General features: G+C 43.3%; 1 protein-coding gene across 3 annotated transcripts in view; it reads left to right on the top strand.

Annotated features, from left to right (window-relative positions):
• The window catches only part of KIDINS220 (kinase D interacting substrate 220), a 2,951,961-nt gene that overhangs the window by 2,601,183 nt on the left and 330,084 nt on the right, over positions 1-20,694 (top strand). The window contains exon 26 of one of the 3 annotated variants that reach the window (XM_044073241.1): positions 140-208. The exons of the other annotated variants lie outside the window; for them this stretch is intronic. Coding sequence (XP_043929176.1) covers positions 140-208 — 69 coding nt within the window. The remainder of the gene's footprint in view (positions 1-139; positions 209-20,694) is intronic. 3 annotated transcript variants of the gene reach the window in all.

Here is a 20,694-nt window from a genome sequence, read left to right as displayed (position 1 = left end):
GGCACTTGATTTTAAAGTAGATGGTTTGCAGTGCTAGTGGAATGAACTCACAAATTTCTGCAGCAGCTGTTACTGTAAATATGCTACTGTTCAGGTATCTGCATTGCTCTAAAATGTTGTCCTTTCCATTTTTCTCAAGCTTTGTAAAGCAGGGTTATCCAAACAGAGGCAGGTACATCACTCTTCTGTCGGTTCTGATGCATTTAAGGTATTGCATAAACTGATCATTGCACTTGTTTCCTTGCAGGACCGTAGCTATAAACAAGTACATTTTGCTTTTGTCACTCAGTTCAAGAGAATCTAGAGCTGATTCTTAATTCACATCATTACCAGCTATGTTTTTGTATGATGTACACACCTGTCACTACATGCTATGTCCAGCTTAGACAAACCATTGAAGACAAGATGTGTCAGTCATGCATAAAACAGTTATAAATGTTTGGCTGTTATAATTATTTAATGATTTTGGTTATGTTGATAGCTACGGTCGAGCAGGATGGCTGTGTGAAGCCTAACACTTCAACTAACATTATATAGTTTATCGCTTCAACTTGCAGTGCTATAGAATAGAGCTCTTGCATACTTAACACTTTTCTTCTTAAAAGAGCAGCTAACTAAAAAATGTGTACACCATACTAAACACAGTTCAGCTTATGTTTTGCTTGCTTTAGCCTTTGTCATATTGTTAAATTGCTACTCTGTCATTCGCATTTTGCACTTCTCACAATGGGTTACGGTACTTTATAACAGTTGTGGTCCTTGCTTTCATGGGCACCCTCATCCAGAACATTTTGAAAGTTATTGGGTCTTGTTCTGGAGGTCTCTTTTAATGAAATGTTAAATACATAATGATTTATTTATTGCTTTTTAAATGAGGCAGAGTTGTTTGAAGATATTGTGTTTTTAACATGATAGCAATTCATCTTGCTGTAAATTTTCCATTATTAACTTAATTCCACTGCATACTACATTTATGGCTTTATGGCAGTTCAGCAACAGTTGTATCTTCACAAAGATCTGTCTTTTGTGGAGAGTATATGCCATTGAGCAAATTAAGCCTCTAAATCAGAGATTTTCATATATATATTTATTAGAATGCTCCTAAAATTTAACTAATGTATACAAATGTGAAATAAAAACCTGAAAATAGCTTAATGTTACTAACTAGCTGAAGTTTTGGCTGCTCTTTTGTTTAACACTTTAATGGTATTGATTTGAAACTGGAAATCTTAATACATTTGCCTTTGAACTTGATTTCATTCTGATGGAGACTAACCTGCTAAAGATAACACTAATTATAAATCAAAATGCTTGCATTTTGCTACTGGAAAATTGCTCATTCTGTGCTTCCACTGATTAAATATTTTAACTGTGCATACTGTTTTGCAAATTTAAGTGTGTGCATGAAGTAAAGTAATCATGCAACAGCATCAGAGTTTCCAAAAGCTTGTTTCTTAACATTTACTCTTGAAACAAAGAATGTATTTTCCTTAATATCACTGTTGCTAGAGCCCTTTACAGTTCTGCAGTGCAACCACAACAATTGCCGCTGAACCTCATTAGGAAAAAATTACTTACTTACCAAGAGAGAGGTCATTACCTGAATATAAAACACTTTTGACTCTTACATTGTGCTGTTTAAATACTCTGTTCATGTAGATCTTTTGTTTAAGTATGACAATTGTATTAACTTTAGACAGATTCTGATGATGAGTCATTAATTATGTGAGTTGATTATTGCTTTGTTAAATTTGATGCATTTGATACAGATTATTGTAAACATTTCACATAGTGAATGCTTATGCTTTTGACTTTGTTGCAGCATTTTTGAGAAGCTTCTCATCATGGTTATTAATTGGACTATACATTTAATTAGCTTTATAGTGTTTCTTGCTTTTGGTGTTGTGAAGTAAATACAACAAAGCCACTGGTAACGGACATGAATGGAACCAAGTTTGAAAGGATTAAACCCTCCACTTTATTGCACATAAAATACCAGTTGTTTAGGTATCTATTTTTAAAAACAAATGGTAAGAAATGTTCTCTTCAACAAAACATTGCAAGACTTCATCAGAACCAATTCAGAATGTGATACCCACTAGTAAATATCATAGGTCACATGTTAGTGTATTTAAAGAAACCAGTCGCTATAAAACACTCAGCATAGTGATGAAAAGCAACTAGCAAAAAATTGTAAAACTGGTCAGATTTATAAAAGTTAAAAAAAAAAAAAAAAAACGATCCTCATACCTTTGTATTTTGTAAAGTCATACTGAAATATGTTAAAATGCTGATTTAAATAACGGTGCATACTAAAATAAAAAAAAAATAAAATGTTGTGTCTTTCGGCTTTTCCCGATTAGGGGTTGCCACAGCAGAACTCCGGTCCGCTAATGATTGGTAGTTGATTTTTACGTGCCGAGTTACCAGCCGTGACACACAACCTTCAACGAAGGTACACCCATTCGCGCATGTCTTCACGCAGAAGACACTCTAGCTGAGAATCAAACCGGACAGCGTCTTACTGTGAGGCGACAACGCTACCGCAGCACCACCACCTATATATATATATATATATATATATATATATATATATATATGTGTAATTCACTTTCATTAAAAACAGTACTTTCTCATAAGCATAAAAAAAATTGTAACTTTGCTGAATGTAATGTAAGTACTGGAACAATAGAAATGTGGTCATTCAAACCAGGTGAGCTTGTAGCATCCAGTATTAATTGCCACACTAACATTTTGTATTCCAAGAATGATTTCCACATCTGTGGTCCATAGAAACCCTTTCTAATGTATCAAAAAAAAAAATTCTCCCAGTTTGGACATTTTCTGGAGAGCTCATACAGAGCATAAGTTGCAACAATGTTTGTGTGGCCTTTTATGAAAATATCTGTCATTTCTAGGCACCACAAATAAGTTACAAATTAATAACACTTTCATGCTTTAAGTCCATGTCTGTTACCAGTACTTAATATAAATATGCCATAAAATGGCCCACTTAGAAGAAATGTTATTTTGCTATATTGGAAAGGGTTTATAGGGACCCCAGTAGTAGGCAGTAAGAGTAACTTTTGGAATACAAGGAATTAGTGTGGCAAAATTGGATGCATCAGTCCTACCTGGGTTGAATAATCACCTTTCTATTGTTCCAGTGCTTCACTTATGCTCGAAACTAATTTTTTGTAAACTATTTCTGAAGTAGGTGCCTTCCTAGAATGGCATCTTGATGCTGTACACCCTGTGGCATATTCTCAGTGATGGTTCTCTGTCACCTGTATTGTCCTTCTCTCTTATTACTGAGCATGCGTTATTGACATTATTATTCCATCACCTAAATTGCTTTAGCTTATGTGTTTTACATTAGTCACTTTTCTGTTTGGTTCCACATTACATTAATTTGTATTGTGAAGTTCTTTTCTGTGGTAGATTGAGGTGGTCCAGTGGCATTTACTGTAACTTTGTTGTTAGAAACACAGCATGGGTTATGTAATTGCATTTCTTTTTTTTTAACCATCTTTATTAAATCATCACATTTTAAAAGGTAATATGTTTTACATGCATTAATACAAAAGATGAACTTTAGTAGCATTTAGCATTGTTATTGTCATGCAGTATACATGTTTTCTTTTAAATACTTTTCTTTCACTCCAGCATAAAATAATTTACTCAATTCCTGTTTCCGTTAAAGTTCCCTTCTCATCCTGAACATTTTTCTGCAAATATTGCTCCCACAAATTCCATTTATTTCGATGAAATTTGCTCCTTCCCTAATCTAAGGGTCCAACCTCCGGATGTTCATCTTTGGATCACTGTTGCAGTAGCCTAAGCTGTATGGGAGATATTCTGCCAAGAACTGGGCAGCTGGCCAGTTTCTAAAGCTTTAGAACACCTTCCCCAACACACAGACATGGGTACAGCTCAGAGAGCAGTATGAAGTCAGCTGTTTTAGCACTAAAATCTCAGACCTTTCTTTTTGAAGAGTACTCTCTTCTGCATGCTTCAAGTGATCAGTGGTCGGTTAGTCCTTTTTCATAGCTGGGCAGGTAAGTGCCACATTGGAAACTGTATATTTTATCAATTTTTGTGAGGAAGTTTGACTTTTCTGTTCAAATTTGTTACGGGGAGGGCTCATGTTTTTGGAGGTTTTCACTAAATATTTTATGACAAACCTGACTTTTCCTGTCATAAGGGAATATAGTAATACTGATGCTCTGCTACTTAGCTGTCAGACACTTTTTCCAGTAGAGAAAGAGAGAAGTACCAACTTTCCTGATCCTCATTTGTTCCTTCCATGGTAAACAAAAAGTGAAAAAATGTTTGGGAGGCTTCAGTCTTGACTGAGGCTTCCTTTTCATCTCTGTGACTGATGAGTGAATGTGCTGTGGCCACACTAGGTTCCTCAGATCACTGATTTTTTCTGTTCCTCTAGTACTGCTCCTCAGGAAGCTGGTAAGGACCAAGAGATAGGCATGTCTTCTTCAGCTGGTAAGCTGTCCGCTTCAGTCAAGGAAGAACTACTATTTTCAGGATTATAGGAGGGAGTGGATATCATTCCTTTGCAGAGCTGCTCTGAGGAGCTTGATTCCCAGGGAAAAGGACTGTTCTTCAGGGTGCTGTTTTTCTGTGGGGAGGGGGGGATCTCCCAGGAAAAGTAAACATAAAATTGGGCATTTTTCTTCACTTTTGTTCCCATCACCTGTGGGAGACCAGGAGGATTGGCTGGGTTTCACTAAAGGACTGTATAAAGCCTTTCAGTCTTTACATTCTGAGTTTTCCCTTCATTTAAAATGGAAAAGACTTTCTACTCTCTCAATCTCTGATTCCTAGTCTCAAGGACAAGGATTAGACAATGTTTCTGAAGTTCCTGCCCCACAGAATGGGGAATCTGACTATGAGGAATGAAGGCATTATTTCAGTGAGAACAAATAAAAATACAAGTATCCCAGCTAAGATGTATTGATTTTCCTCAAACTGCAGCTGTTCTCTCCTTTGTTGCTAACCTTATAGGACGCTTTCGTTGCAGCCAGCAGTTTGCCTCACAGTCATCCACCTATCCCCAGAACCTCTGATTAATTATACAAGGTTTCCCAAGTGCACAGATTTTTTTTCAGTCACCAGATCTCACCCTGAAGTCATTTTTTTCTGACAAAGACATCTTCTGCCAAACACCTTAAGACAGCTAACCATATTCAGTCTGACAAAGATGGGAAAGCTATTAAGTTCAAAAAGAAAGTTTGAACTTCTTCCACCTTTGCCTTCAGAATTGTGAACTGTCAGGCTCACATGTCTTGAGTTTCTAGTGAAAACATGAGAACATTAGTCTGCCATCCTTTTTCAGAGATAGACATCTTTGAATTCTTTAATATCTTCTGTGTCTCATTTAAGTAAACACTTTGTAAAATGCTCTTACAGCAGTGCTGATGCTGTTTCTGGAGCTACTGCCCCACTGATTCAAGAATGAGAAGAAGTGCTTGGCTATGCTCCCAGAATTCAATAGAAAATGTCAGAGCGGAACTTCTGAATACCCCTTGATAAAGAGGTATTTTTGGACCTTTGTTTGCTGAGGTCCTCAAAACATTTGATGAAAGGGGAAAATTAATGGGGTTATCCAAATCTTTCATCCCCCTCCCCCATACTGAAATGTAATAGAAACTTGCATTCCAGTTCAAGTCCCTTTTAAAGGAAGCAGAATAAACCATCCCAACAAGGCACAGGCATACAAAATGTCAGAAAGCAGTGGCAAGGAGGTCAGAAAAAGGGTCCTCCCAAAACCAAGGACAATCTGTAAAAAAAAGACAGACTGACTATATGCGCCAACAAGTCTTCCCCTCCACACCATGACATTCTAGTAAAGCTTTCCCAAAATCTAGGTCTTCACTTCCCTCTGTGGTACCAGATGACTTCAGACACTACAACTAGCATTGAGATTCCCGATCTCCTTTTCAAGGATTTCCTTGGAAGACATCCAGTTATATTTCCCTTTTTCCTCCTATCCTATACTAAATTCCATCTCAGGGGAGTATTGAACCATATCAGATAGGTAAAGGGTTTTATTCAAGGCTCTTTCTAGTTCCAAAGAAAGAAGGAACATGAAGACCTGTCATAGAGCTTTCATTTCTAAACCTTCACATCAAAATCCCAAAATTAAAAATGTGTTTCTAGAGTCTTTGTTACTTCTCATTTCAGCCCTCAGTTTTCTGGTATCTCTGGATTTGAAAGATGCCAGTTATCACGTTCCAGTTCTCCAAGATTTCAGATAACCTTTATAGTTTTATTTGGTTTACAGTTTCAATTCTCTGCTGTACCCTTTTGATTGTCCACAGTTCCAAGAGTGTTTACAAAGTGCCTGATTCCTATTAGCTCACTGCGTTTAGCAGGCCATTCGCATTTTTTCCATATTTAATGACAGACTTATTTTTGCAGATCCTTTTACAAGTTGTCACAAATCTATTGCTTGGGTAAAAAAAATGCAGTTTGCTATTTTAGGTGAACATATAGAAACCTTCTCTAATTCCATCTCACAGGATAGTGTTACTGGGATGTCTCTAGGATACATTCATCATGATGGCTTTTCTTCCACAGAACAAAGTAGCATGTTAAAAGGAACAGTTGATATTTTCAGAAGAATTCCAGCATCTGCTGGGTAATATCTCTGGATTCTATCTCTGGATTCTAGGTTTCATGTCCTGTATAGTTCTTATGATTCCTTTGGCCAGACTTCACATTAGGAAAATTCAGTGGCTCATCAAATCATTTGGACCCAGCACCTGCTATCATTTAAAATTCCAGAACTGGGAGTTGTGAAAAGGGAGTTGCTGTGGTGGAATCTGTTCTCTGTCAGCCCAAGCCTCCCCTTTTCCAGTTCGTACTCGGTCTGCAACCACAGATGTCTCGAGCTTTGCTTGTAGAGATATATCCAAGCGGGGTGAATGTTCCAGGTCTGTTGAACAAGCAGGACAAATTAAAGCACATAAATGAGAAATAAATAATGGCACTAATAAATGCTCACAAATATCTGAATCATCTTTTAATCCCAGGCTGTGTACTACTAATCACAGACAACACCACAGTGTTGTCATACGTAAGCAAACAAGCGAACCAGATCCCACCCTCCTTTGCAGACTACCTATGGCAGCTTGAGAACTAGCAGTTCAGCAAAATCTGACTCATCAAGCTACTTGGCATTCCGTCAGAGCAGACTGTTTTAGCATACAAGCGGAGCAAGACCAGGACAGTCCCCCACACATGCAAGTTGCACCCAGGGATCTTCCATGGATTAATCCATCTGCGGGGAACACCTCAAGTACATTTGTTTGCCTTCATTCACAACAGACATTTAAATAAGTTCTGTTTCATAACTCATTGCACAAAGGCCTGGAAGACTGATACTTTTTATTTCCCATGGACTGGGTTGTTCCTGTATGCCTTTCTTGTTGTAGGCAACATTCTTCTAAAGATTCAGAAGGACTTTGCAAAGATGATACTTGTGACTCCCTTTTGACCAAAGCAACAGTGGTTCTCCTTTCTTCTCATGTTGGCCAAGAGCAATTTCACAAGCTTACACAGAGGATGGGCTGACTTGTACACCTCAACTTTCAATTTCTTCAACTTACATTCTGGATAATAGAACTTTAGTACCTTTTAGGCACTTGCTTTTTGAGGATGTGTACCAGGTATTAAAGGGTAAGAAACCTGTGACTAACAGATCATGTTTGACTCAGTGGAAAATTTTTTCTAGTTGGTGCCAAAGTAAAAACCAGAATCCTTTGAAGGGCCAGACTACTTTGGTTCTGAGTATTTGTGTGAGGAGTTGTTCTCTGACCTTTCTTACTCTTATGTTAAGATTCACCTCTTGGACATCTCCGTTTGTCGCCTGAGGAGCCATCCTTTCTATCCAGCTTCAAGTCAAAACAGATTTTGAAAGGGGTTTTACATATCCATCCACCTAGAAGACAAGTGACCCCCTCCATGAGATCTTAATTTGGTACTGGAGAATTTTAATCTTTTTCCTTTTGAATGTGCTTATGGTGCTGATTTGAGGTTCTTATACAAGAATATCAGAGTTATAAGCCTTTATGGTGATTCAACAGTATCTCATCTTTCACTAACATATCATAATTTTGAGAATACATCCTTCCTTTATGCCTAAAGTAGTCTCAGGGTTTACTTTAAGCCAGACTATTCATATCCTAGTTTTCTGTTTGGAACCAAAATATGTGAGAGAGAATTGTATACATTCTGGCTGTCCACCAGCAACTCGGACACTTCACTGTCTGGACAAAAACCTTCTGGAATTCTAATCAACTGTTCATTTACTATGAAGGTAAAAAAGGGGCAGGCTGTGTCAAAACATACAGTTTCTAAGTGGTTGTCTCATGCTGCTGCGTTTTTTTGTTACTCGTACTATAGCATGACCCTTCCAGGCAAGGTCAGGGCCCTGTCTAGCAGAGCTTTAGCATATTCTTTGTTTATTTGCAAAGTTGTGGACTCTGGAAATCTATAGAGGCAGCAGCTTGGTCGTCTGCGCATACCTTAACAAACAGTATAAACTGGATTGTTTCTCTTGGTCTTGAGCAGACTTTCCTTGGACTGTTCTCCAGGGGCTCCTAGACTCTTAGCCTTCCTCCTCCTCCCTTTCACTGTAAGCCCTGGTATTTATCCCATACAGTTTAGGCTTCTGCAATAAAGATCTAATGATGACGATTTTGCAGTTGTGTAAGTAAGCCCTGCCGTAACAATTGATTTTCGAATAGATCACCGTTGCAGTAGGAACATCCTCTGTCTTTCTGTCCCCCTTGTCTATTACTTTTTTTTTGTGTTCTTGCCATTATTTTCTTCTCCTTGCACATACCTGTTTGCCTGGACTCTAGCCTCCCTTGCCCTGAGCAAGAAGATTTTGGCACCCTAAACACTGAATCTGTACTACTCTCCTCAAGCTGTACAGTGGTTAGGGCACATGAAAGGGGCACTAATGATTTTCAAGCTGGACTGCTGTCCAGTCCTTGGCAGGATGTGTCCCATATAGAGTAGGCTACTGCAACAGTGATCTGTTACAACATATACTGTTATGGTAACTTTAAGCAAAAACAAAAACTCTGCCACAACAGCTGCCAAGTACTAAAACACCGGAGATTTATTGTACAAAAACTTTTAAGTGCTTTTCGTTTGCTAACAAGCAAACTTCCTCAGAATAAAATTTAATAGTCCAGAACTCTTTTAAACAAGCAGGTGATCAAATTGACCTATCATTTACAATGTAACTCTTTCACTGAACTTGTTAAAGAAAGACACTTTCATAAAATTGCTGCTTTTAAATGGACCAACCTACCCTAAATCGAAAACTAAACTAGACATACTATGGCAACATCGATATACAAAATATAAATATTTGTATTATATAAAAAATGCAATTTGCATTGTATAAAAAATATATGTATGTGTCAAAAATGTATGCACGAAAATCTTGCATGTATCAAGGGAACATACCATAATACTGAATGCTACATATACAAAGTAAGACTCATAACTCATTACAAAAACAGACATTGTAAGCATGGAAACAAAACACTTTTTGCCTAAATGTCTTTACTGAAATGTCATTTAGGCAAAAAGTGTTTTATTTATTTCCATGCTTACAGTGTCTGTTTTTGCTGGTGTTTTGTGTGTGTGTGTGTGTGTGTGTGTGTGTGTGTGTGTGTGTGTGTGCGCGCGCGCGCATGCAACATGTCTTATAAGCTCTCGGGCTTTAAGAGATGCTCCTTGTGCAGTCGGAAGAACCCCCATTCGACTCGCACGAGGAGTGTGTTTACTGTCTAGGAGAGAGTCATCTGGAGGTTGAATGTGACATTTGTGCTGCATTCAAACCCAGGGCTCTCATGAATCGCTAGAATAAACTCCTGCTAAAGGGACTTGCTAAAGGGAGACCACTAGCCTCTGGTTCCCCCTCTAAAGCCTCTCCAGATACCAAAATGAAGACCTCCTCCTCTTCCTTGAGGGATTCCCCTGCAAAAAGAACCTAGGCTGTCTGATCACAAATCCCCGAATCCAAGCCCAACCTCTTTGGTTTCAGATATGGGCTCTTCATCTCTGAGAGCCTTGGGTCAGTCAGTCAGTCGGATCTGAGGCCTTGTATCTCAGGAGGCCCTCAGATCCGACTTGGCACATTCAGGCTTCGGATCCGACCCATTTGTTGGATCTGTCTTCAGTGCCGATGAAGCAATCGGATTCAAAGGTTATATCAGACCCGATAATCATAGACAGTTCCCCCTCGACATCTAGAAGTTCGGTTCCAAAGCATAAAAGTTGGTCTCCAGCCCGAGACCCCAGAACAGTGTCAGGGTCTCTGACCAGGTCAGGACATTCTTTGGTGTCCTCCAGATTTTCCAGAAGTTTTCTCCCTGCTGATATAGATAGGATGATGAGGAGTTTCCTCAAAACCCAAATCTAGTTGGGTTTATCACCATCCCCAACTCAGTTGCCCCGGGGAGGGGGCCTTCTCCATCTGAGAGATTCTGCCCCCTCCCCCCAAGTTTGGATTTCAGGATTGGAGCATTCCCTGTGAGAGGCCATCGTTGTCTAGAATCCACCCATCCCCCCTTGCTGACACCGTCAGGGTCCCTGGTGGGCTCTTTTCTATTGCCCTTGGAACTGGCTGTGCCTTGGCCCCACAAGGTCTTCATGGGTTCCTGGGGGGTGGAGTTGAGGCCAGAGTTTTCGGACCATTCCCTTCCCTTGGGGCCTCCACGCTGGACAGCTCGGGGCTGATATCATCTGGAGATATCAGTACTGAGTCAGAGCCATTCCTTCCTTCCAGTACAACTGTGGGGATGGTGGAGTGGGGGAGTTCGTCCAGCCCATTGGCCTTCAGGGCAGTAGCGAGGACCTTCTCCAGCTGGGCAGTTACCTTTCCTTCATCTCTAGGTCCTTTCCAGTCCCTCTCGACTTTGGGTGGCAAGCCTGCATCATCCTTCCAGGGTCAGCCCTCCCGCAATTGTCTTCAGATGGGCATTACCCTGCTTGGGGTCCTTGTCTCTTCCGAGTCCTCCCCAGAGCCCACCGTGGAGTACCCCCCTCGGAAGAGGATGTGCAAAAGGAGTGATTTGGACTCCCCTAGAAAGTCCCCCACTGAGAACATGGATTTCTAGGAGGGAGACGGGTCCCCAGATTTCCATCTGAAGAAGTGTCCTGTGGGGGCATCCTCAAGATCCTAAAGCAGAGAGGCAGTTGGTCTTCTCCCTCCCCATCTTCAGACAGATTCATGTTCCTGAAGGCCTTTGGGATGGGCCCATCTTCTACCTTGGTGTCGTCGTCCCCCCGCCGATGAACTTACACAATTTACCTACGGCAGGACTTGGAAGGAATTGGACAAAGTAGAACCAGTTCCCAAAAAGGTGGGCAAATTTCTTAGCCCCCAAAGCTAAAATTTCTGGAGTAAGGGCATCCCCATTAATGCCATTGTGGTGGCTGCAGCTACTAAAAAGGAACTCACCGAACAGAGCACCAAGGTCCATCCCCAGAACAGGGAGTCTCAGGTGATTGACCGTTTCTGAAAGCTCTTTTTCACCTCGGTGACCTTTGGACTGAGAGTGACCAATTACATGGCACATTTCACCCAGCTGCAAAGGGATTTGGTCCCTGAACTCTCCACTTCCCTTTTTGAGTTACTGCCTCCAGAGAGTCTCAAGTTGATCTCCCCGAAGCTTTATACTACATCCCTGGCTAACTTTTCGATGAGCTTGATCTCCAGTCCAGCGGAGGCCACCACTCGAGCGGCGAGCACAGGCATTGCCATTAGACAGCGCATTTAGCTTCACCTTTGCTGGATTGCAGAAACGTTTAAGACATCTTTTACTAATGCCCCTTTTGATGGGTCAACCTTGTTTGGCGCATCCGTCAAAGAAACTTTGACCCACAGTGAGCAGGAGGGGAAGACTCTCTCTGCAGTCGGGATCAAGTTTTCTACTCCCCGATGATCTTTTTCCAAGAAGCAGAGGGGTAGTGAGAAACTTTGGTTCCACAGGACTCTGTCCTTCTTCCAGGATGCTCCACAGGAATCCTCTTCTACTGGTCGGGGTAGGGGTGTCAATGGCAGACGCCACCATAGAGGTAAAGGAGGTCTGTAGAACCAGGGCTACCAGGAACCTTTCTCGGAGATGCCTACTCAGCGCTCCTGAGGCACTGCCGGGCTGTCCTGCCCTGGAGGCAGTCGAGGGATGACTCTCCCTTCACCCACTAGCCTGTACAAGTGTCACCCCAGATCACTGGGTGGTAAAAATCATTTCCATAGATTATTTCATACCATTCTTCCAGCTCCCTCCTATTCCAAAATCTCTCCCATACGTTCCACCCTGCCAAAAAGAGTTGGCCCATCTCGAGGTCCAAGACTTCTTCAAAAAAGAGCCATCCAAGAGATCTCAACAAGGCAGCAAGGATCTGGAATTTACTCCCGCTTATTTTTGGTGCCGAAAAAGACCAGTTATCTGCGTCCCATTTTGGACCTCAGCGAGTTGAACCTGTCAGTGAAGAAGTCCAAGTTCCGGATGGTCACTATACAGTCCATTCTGCCTGTTCTGTGCAAGGACTGTTGGATGTGCTCAGTGGATCTCAAGGATGCGTACTATTGTATCAAAATCGACAGACACTCCAGGAGATACCTGTGCTTTTGGTTAGGGGCCAATTGCTACCAGTTCACAGCCCTGCTCTTTGGACTCACCACAGCCCCCTGTGTGTTTACCAAATGCATGGCAGTGGTGGTAGCACCTCATCTTCGGCTGCAAGGATTCCAGGTCTTCTGTACCTGGACGATTGACTTCTCACAGCCTCCAGGAGGCATCAACTGTCTGTGACCTCTGACTATACTCTTCACCTCTTCTATGATCTGGGGATCACAGTCAGCCTCGTAAAGTCAAATCTTTCACCCTGTCAGAATCTGGAGTTTATCAGGGTTCTTCTAGACACAGTATCAGAGACTGCAGCACTCCCTCCATGCAGGGTTCAAATCATTCGGGACCAGGTCCTTCAGCTGCTGGCGCTCAATTATCCCACGGCTCACTTAGTTTTGCAGGCACTAGGCTCAGTGGTAGCTGCCATTCAGCTAGTGCCTTTTCCCAAATATCACAAGCGAGTCCTGCAGCGGACCTTTGCAGTTCAGTGGTCAGCTGAGGTTCACTCATTGTCCATGGCCATCAGGATCTCTCTGGTATGCAAAAACCATCTTGCCTGGTGGCTTCAGACTCTAGATCTGTTTACAGGCAGGCCATTTTGTCTTGTCCAGCCAAAGGCTGTGGTGAACATGGACGCCTCCCTACTGGAGTGGGGGTTGGGCATTTTCTGGGAAGGATGGTTCAAGGCACGTGGTCCCCTGTAGAGACCAAATTACACATAAACGTCCTGGAGATGAGAGCAGTCCTTCTAACGTTGCAAGCCTTTCAGGAGTGCCTCCCTCTCAGGATTATAGCAATTCAAACAGACAACATGGCGGTGGTCTGCTACATCAGCAAGCAGGGGGAACACGGTCTTATTCTCTGTGCAGAGAAGGCCATGAGAATGTGGGAATGGGCGATGTCTTCCAAGCACTTTCTTCTTACGATGCACATACCCGTCAGTTCCAGCGTGATAGCTGACAAACTCAGCAGGTCTATCCTGAGTCCTCACGAGTGGTCCCTGAATCCATCAGTGGCACATCAGACATTCGTCCATTGGGGTCGTCCTTGCTGTGACTTATTCACCTCCCCTGTCAACCACAAATGCAGCAATTACTTTGCCCTGATCCCCCTCGAGGAGAAGTCTCCCAGGGATGTTGTGGTTCATGATTGGTTGTCAGGACTCCTGTTTGCTTACCCTCCAACTCCCCTCATCCCCAGAGTTCTGCAAAAAGTCCATTGCCTGTAGACCCTTCTCATCCTCATTGCTCCTTTTGGCCTTGCCAGCAGTGGTTCTTCCAGCTTTGGTCTCATCTGAAATATCCTCCCTGGATACTGGATCCCATTCCAAATTATCATCTCTCACCCTTGGTGGCTACCTGTACGCAGTCTTCAGTCAGTTTGGTTAACCGTGTGGTTTCTCCAATTCCAGTGATCCTTGCCCTGACCAGGCTTTCTTCTCTGATGAAGAATATTATCTTGGCCTCTCAGAAACTGCCAACTAAGAAGGTATATTCTAGCAAGTGAAAAAGGTTCTCCATTTGAACTAGAGAACGAAACCTTGACCCCTTTTCAGCCCTATTCCTGACATTCTGCTGTTTTTAGCTTCCTTTTTTCAGGAAGGGGCTAGTTTCTCCATCTCAAATTTTCATTTGAGCGAGAGTCCCACCTTCCCTTCCAGACTCTATAAAGCCTTCCTCAAAGGGGTATGTCTCCTTAGACCTCCTGTCAAAGGTCTAAGTAAAACCACACAGCAACTCGGCAAACACAAGAGAAGTGAAAAAACAAGCCGGTCACACCAGGTACTTAGTGTATTTGCAGTTTAATCCAAACGCTTTTATCTTACTAGTTTTAGACTTCTTCAGAATAAAAAATTAAGTGCACAAATGCATACTGTATACCCATTTCTCCACCCCTTTCTTAATTAGTTCAATTCAGACCCACCCAGTTGTTAAAACACAGCACAACATAAAAGGCATATTACATTCATTTGATACTCTGTTGCAGACTCACAAAACATACTAAATATTGCAAATGTCATAAAACTACAAAAAAAATATGCTGCCTTCAATTTCAAATAAGAACTTAATGACAGCCTGTCATAAAGTCCAGGATTTTCATCAGTGTTAAGTTTAATTTGCTGTTTTAGCTCTTTAAATTCTAAAAATTCGTCACTTGTCCCACCCCTAGGTCCTAAGTCAGCATGATCTATGGCATAAAATTTAAACGCATGTGTTGGGTTCCCCCTAGAATGCCTGTATAGGGCATTCTTTCCATTATGATTATTAATTTCATAAATATGCTGATAGATCCTAGTCCTGAATGCTCTCTTGGTTTTCCTCACATAGAATCATGAAACTGGACAAGGGTGGGGGGGCTGGTAATAATGGATGTTAATGACTACATTAGCAGGATGTTTGAACTACTGTACAGTGATACCTATACAAAAGTCTCCTGTAATGAACTCAACATTGCATTTGATATTGTTAATCTTCGTTCATTCCTTACGTGTGGGGTATCGGTTCCGACCTCGGAACCGAGCCAGCCATCTTCCAAGCTTGTGTCAGCTACAAACTCTCGAGCTAAAACTCTTACCCAGAATTCCCCTCAGATTTCGTTTGCCGCATCGCCATTTGGTCATGTCAAGCTACTTCTCTTGAGCTAAGTAAAATATTTTTCTTCATACTAATTTCTAAAACAGCCTTTTCTCACAGAAAAGTTATTAGATAGTTTTCTCTTACCTTATCGCATTTAGCGACTATCCTTTCTTGAATCCTTTCTATTTCTTTCCTTCTTACCTTTGGGTAATTCTTGTGCCATTGCTGGTATTTTTTCTGGGTTTCCTTCTTTCTTTCTATCATGGCAGATGAAAAAGGTAGTCCAGGATTTAAAAGATGTTTAGATTGTGGCCATAAATTACCTACTTTAGATGCACATTCCCTGTGTGTCTATTGCTTGGGTGTGCTTCATTTAACAGTTGACCCGCTCTGTGGGATTTGTAAGAATTTCTCTAACAGGACGTTGATTGAGAGAAAAAATAAATTAATATTGAAGGGGCTACTTAAATCTCCCTTTCATAGGCTATTTCTAGGTCGGAGGCTTCAACCCCTCCAAGATCCCATAAGAAAAAGAGTGATGAACGTATAAAGGCCAAGTCTCTTCCTTCGTCCCCGGCTGGGGACCCCCAGGAACCGAGACCCAAGAAAGCTAAGCTTTCCAGTTCGGATTCGACTTTGGCTCCAGCGCTTAGGGTACCTAGACCTTTGGCACCAAGGCCATTAGAGCCATCTGTGACTTCGGCACCCACTAGCGTGCCCTCTCCCATATCGGTACCGAGGGGCTCCTCTGTTCAGACCTCCATACCAGCACCGACTGCCCAGTTGATGCAGACTGTCATGATGTCGATGGATTTTTTGACGTCCATTGCCTGTTTGGTTCCGACAACTTACCCGACACCGACTACCCTCTCAGCAACGACCATTCAGTTATCGGCACCGATTTTTTTGGTTCCAGCCTTAGCGCCGACAACCACTTCGGTACCAACCTTATCGTTGGTGCAGACCATGACTTTGGCACTGATGATTTCCTCGGTGCAGTCACCTGTAGTTCAGTCCTTTACAGCCCCATTGTTTTCAGTGCAGACCTCCGAGGTGGGCACCGAGCTTGCCCCGTCTTTGGATAGACCTGACTCCCCCTCAGCCGTGTCCATGAAATCCACTAGAAGCCTCTCTGAACACGAAGTCTTGCATCTTGTGAGTCAAGTGCTTTTGGCCAGAGGTATTCCGCCCTCCCCCCCCCCCCCCAGAACCTATCCTTCCTCGGGAGGTGATCAGCCTTTACCAAAGACCCCTATTTATTCTCCTCCTTCATTGCCTTTGAAGCCCCTTGATATAGCACAGTCTTCCCCCTCTACAGTTCCCTTTATGGACCTTACTAAGGAGCCGCAGTTGCCTTTGTGGCAGGAGAGTTTCGCTAGACACAGGATGTCAGCTGTGGCATACGTAATTTGTTTTTTCACAGCCATCCATGGACTCCGAGTTGGAAGGCTGAGCCACCTAGGAGAGGGGTGACCCCTGCCCTGGGCACTCAACCCCTCTTCAGGTGGACCGGCCTTCCAGCTAATGGAGAAGGCTCTGGCGTCTGTTGGCAATCCTGTGCTATCACTCTCCCCGCCCTCCTCTGGACCGCAATGTACACAAGTCGCTCCTAACGGACACCTGGTGCAAGGGCCTTAGGATATACTCCCACAGGAGACCCCTTTTGCTCTGTCTTCACCAGCTTCTCCCTCTGAGGAAGTTCATCAAAAGAGCTCGTGCAAGAGGAAGCACATAGACTCCACAGAGGAGTCCCTTACTGAAGACACAGACTTTGATTATGGGGGAAGGGTCCCCTCGCTCACCCTCTGAGGTACCCTTTGGTGATATTCTTGAAATTCTTAAACAGAGAGGTGACTGGCAGCCCTCGAACCTGACCTCTGAAGAGTCTGTGTTCCTGCAGGCCTTTTGCACCCAGACCCCTACCTCCTGGGTTACTCCACCTGCCAACCAACTGGTCCGGCTCTTCGTGCAGAGTGCGAGGAAGGCTCCTGACACCGTTGAGGCCATTCCCCGGAGGCCAGATAAAATTTTGTCCCCTCCTGTTACTGACCCCCATTGGTCCAAGGGTCTTCCTGTAGATGCTTTGGTGGTGGCGGCCGCAACTAAATAGGACCTGGTGGAAGAGCCAGACTGTCCATCCACCCAACAGAGTCCCGGGCTCTGGACAGAATAGGGAAGCATACTTTTGCATCACTGACCTTTGCAATCAGGTCCCTGAACTATATGGCACACTTTACCAGTCTTCAAAGAGATTTAATTTCTGAGCTCTCTGAAACTTTGGCTGGTTCTGTGTCTGATGAGGTCCATGACAAAGTGGGCTCTCAGCTAGCCACCATTGAATCGATGTCTAACTCCATGCGCCTGATATCTCACGCATCAGAAGGAGCAGCTAGAGCGGCGAGTTCAGGCATTGTTCTGAGGCGACATGCCTGGATGCGCTTGTGTAATTTCGGTGAACCCTTCAAGGCTTCCTTTCTCAACGCTCCAATCGAAGCCTCTTCTTTGTTTGGACCCAAGGTTAAAAGCACACTGGCCAGATGTGAACTTGATGGTAAGACCCTTTCTGCCATGGGTGTCCGTTATTCTTCCCCTCAACGGGCTTTCTCCAGAAACCAGAAGAGTGGGAAGATATGGTACAGAAAGTCTCAGGGTCTTTTCTGTGACACACAGGCCGAGTTCTTCCCTAGAGGCAGAGGGGGAAACTCACAGGGAAGACACCCCTTTCAGGGCAGAGGGGGTCCACGTAACCAGGGTTCCAGGGACTCTTTCCCTGGCCAGTCCTACCAGCACTCCTGAAGAGCGGCCCAACTGCTAACTGCTTTCCTCTGGAAGTGGTTAGGGGTCGTTTCTGTTTGTATCCTTCTGCCTGGCTAACCATCACCACTGATTCTTGGGTACAAAGGATAATAACCAGAGGCTATCATATTCCCTTCGATCTTTGTCCCGCTCCCCCAACAAACTTACCCGACGTTCCAACCAGTCAAAGGGAAGAAGCAGCATTAGAGATATCAAAGCTCTTAAGAAAAAGAGTCATCCAAATAGTCCCTCCAGACCAGATAGGATCCGGATTCTACTCAAGACTATTTTTGGTGCCAAAGAAAACCAGGTACTGGAGACCAATTTTGGATCTCAGTGTATTGAACAAGTTTGTAAGAGTACTGGATGGTCACAATACAGTCTATCCTTTCACTTTTGGAAAAAGACGATTGGATGTGCTCGATAGAGCTTCAAGATGCGTACTACCACATAAAAGTGGACAGGCCATCAAGAAGATTCCTTCGCTTCCATGCGGGAGCCAGTCACTACCAGTTCAGAGTACTGCCCTTCAGACTCTCTACAGCCCCCAGAGTGTTCACAAAGTGCATGGTAGTCATCACAGCTCACTTGCGACTACAAGGATTCCAGGTGTTTCCATACCTAGACAACTGGCTCCTCTCCGCCCCCACCAGACATCTGTTGGAAGAAGCCCTGGCATACTCTCTCCTTTCTGCAGAAAGGCTAGGCATAACCATAAACTGGCAAAAATCCAATCTCACCCCATCTTAGTCCACAGAATTCATAGGGGTCATCTTGAATACAAAGAATTGCAGAACATCCATTCCAGAGCACAGAATTCTAAGGATAAAGCAACAACTGATCCCAATCCTTTCAAGGGAGAAATCCACAGCTCACTCTGTTCTACAGTTGTTGGGTTCCATGGTAGCCTCCATCACCATTGTCCCCCTGGCAAGGTTTCATATGCGGCTTCTACAATGGCTACTGCTCACCCAGTGGTATTCTTTTCAGTACCCTCTTTCAGCCAAGATTCGGGTAACTCACAGGTGCAAACAGGATTTAAATTGGTGGATGGCCCACAACCCGTCACAGTGGTCTCACCCCTTCTCCTCCCAACAGCACAAGGCTATAGTGACCACGGACGCCTCCCTGATGGGGTGGGGGGGCTATGTCAGGGACAGACAGTCCAAGGTACTTGGTCCGAAATGGAGGCCCATCTGCATATAAATGTTCTAGAGCTGAGGGCGGTACTTCTGGCGTTGCAAGCATTCCATCCCCTGCTGCTGTCTGGGACTATTGCGATACAATCAGACAACATGGTGGTGGTCTGGTACATCAACAAATAGGGCGGAACCAAATCTTACCCACTCTGCCAAGCGGCCATGAGGGTATGGCATTGGGCGATGGCTACCAACTGTTTTCTTCTAGCAACGCACATTCCCAACGTGATAACAGACAGACTCAGCAGGTGTACACTACAACCTCACGAGTGGTCCCTGAATCCCTTGATAGCAGCGGAGATTTTCAGCTGCTGGGGTCTTCCTTGCTGCGATCTCTTTGCGTCCCCGACCAACTACAAGTGCAGCAACTATTTTGCCCTGATTTTCCCTCCCGGACAGTCACCCATGGATGCTCTAGTCCATGATTGGCCCTCATGTCTACTTTATGCATTTCCACCTCTCCCCCTCATTCTCCAGTTTCTGAAGAAAGCCCACTGGTTGAAGAGCAAAGTAATCCTCATAGCACCATATTGGCCTCGTCAGATTTGATTCCCCTTCCTTTGACCTCACCTGCTAGATCAACCGTGGATTCTCCATCCAACCCCAGGGTTGATCTCCCATCTGCAGAATCTGATTCACCCCAGCTTAAACAGCCTGAAGCTCACAGCTTGGCTCCTCCAATTCCTTAATTGCCAGGCAGAATGATCTTTCTTTGCCAGTACGTGACATTCTTATTGTATCTCATAAGTCTTCCACCAGAATTACATATCTCAGCAAGTGGAAAAGATTTACTTTTTGGCTGAAAGAAAAACAGGTAGATCCTTTTTCAACACCAGTGTCGATAGTACTGGAATATCTAGCCATCCTATTTCAATCCGGTCTATCTACCTCTACCATTAGAGTTCATTTGGCTGCTATATCTAATTTCCATGATGGTGTCCAAGACTCCTCTCTTATGTCACACAAATTATGCAAGACTTTCTTAAAAGGTGTGAATTATCTAAAACCCCCTTTTAGAGAACCTACTCAACCATGGGACCTGTCACTAGTCCTACAAGCTTTGACAATACCACCTTTTGAACCAGCTTCTTCTTGCAACCACAAATATTTGTCATGAAAACCTTGTTTTTGGTTGTCATTACTTCTGCCAGACATATCTCTGAGCTTCAAGCCTTATGCATCAAGAGTCCATATTTAATTTTTCATAGAGATAGTGTCATTGAGAACTAATCCTTCCTTCTGCCAAAAGTGAGCTCTGAAATGTCCATTAATCAAACCATTGAATTGCCAGTTTTCTTCCCCAATCATTCAAACACAGGAGAGGTTTGCCTACATACCCTAGATATTCACAGGCAACTTTGCTTCTACTTGAACAGGATTAAGGCCTCTCGTAAATCAGACCAGTTATTTTTGGCCTATTCTGGACCTAGATTGGGATGTGCTGTT

This window comes from Protopterus annectens, chromosome 1.part1 (genome assembly GCF_019279795.1).
Source record: "Protopterus annectens isolate FY-2018-M chromosome 1.part1, PAN1.0, whole genome shotgun sequence".
Taxonomy (NCBI): Eukaryota; Metazoa; Chordata; order Ceratodontiformes; family Protopteridae; genus Protopterus; species Protopterus annectens.
Note: the sequence above shows the minus strand (reverse complement) of the source record. Positions and strands in the feature narration are given on the sequence as shown.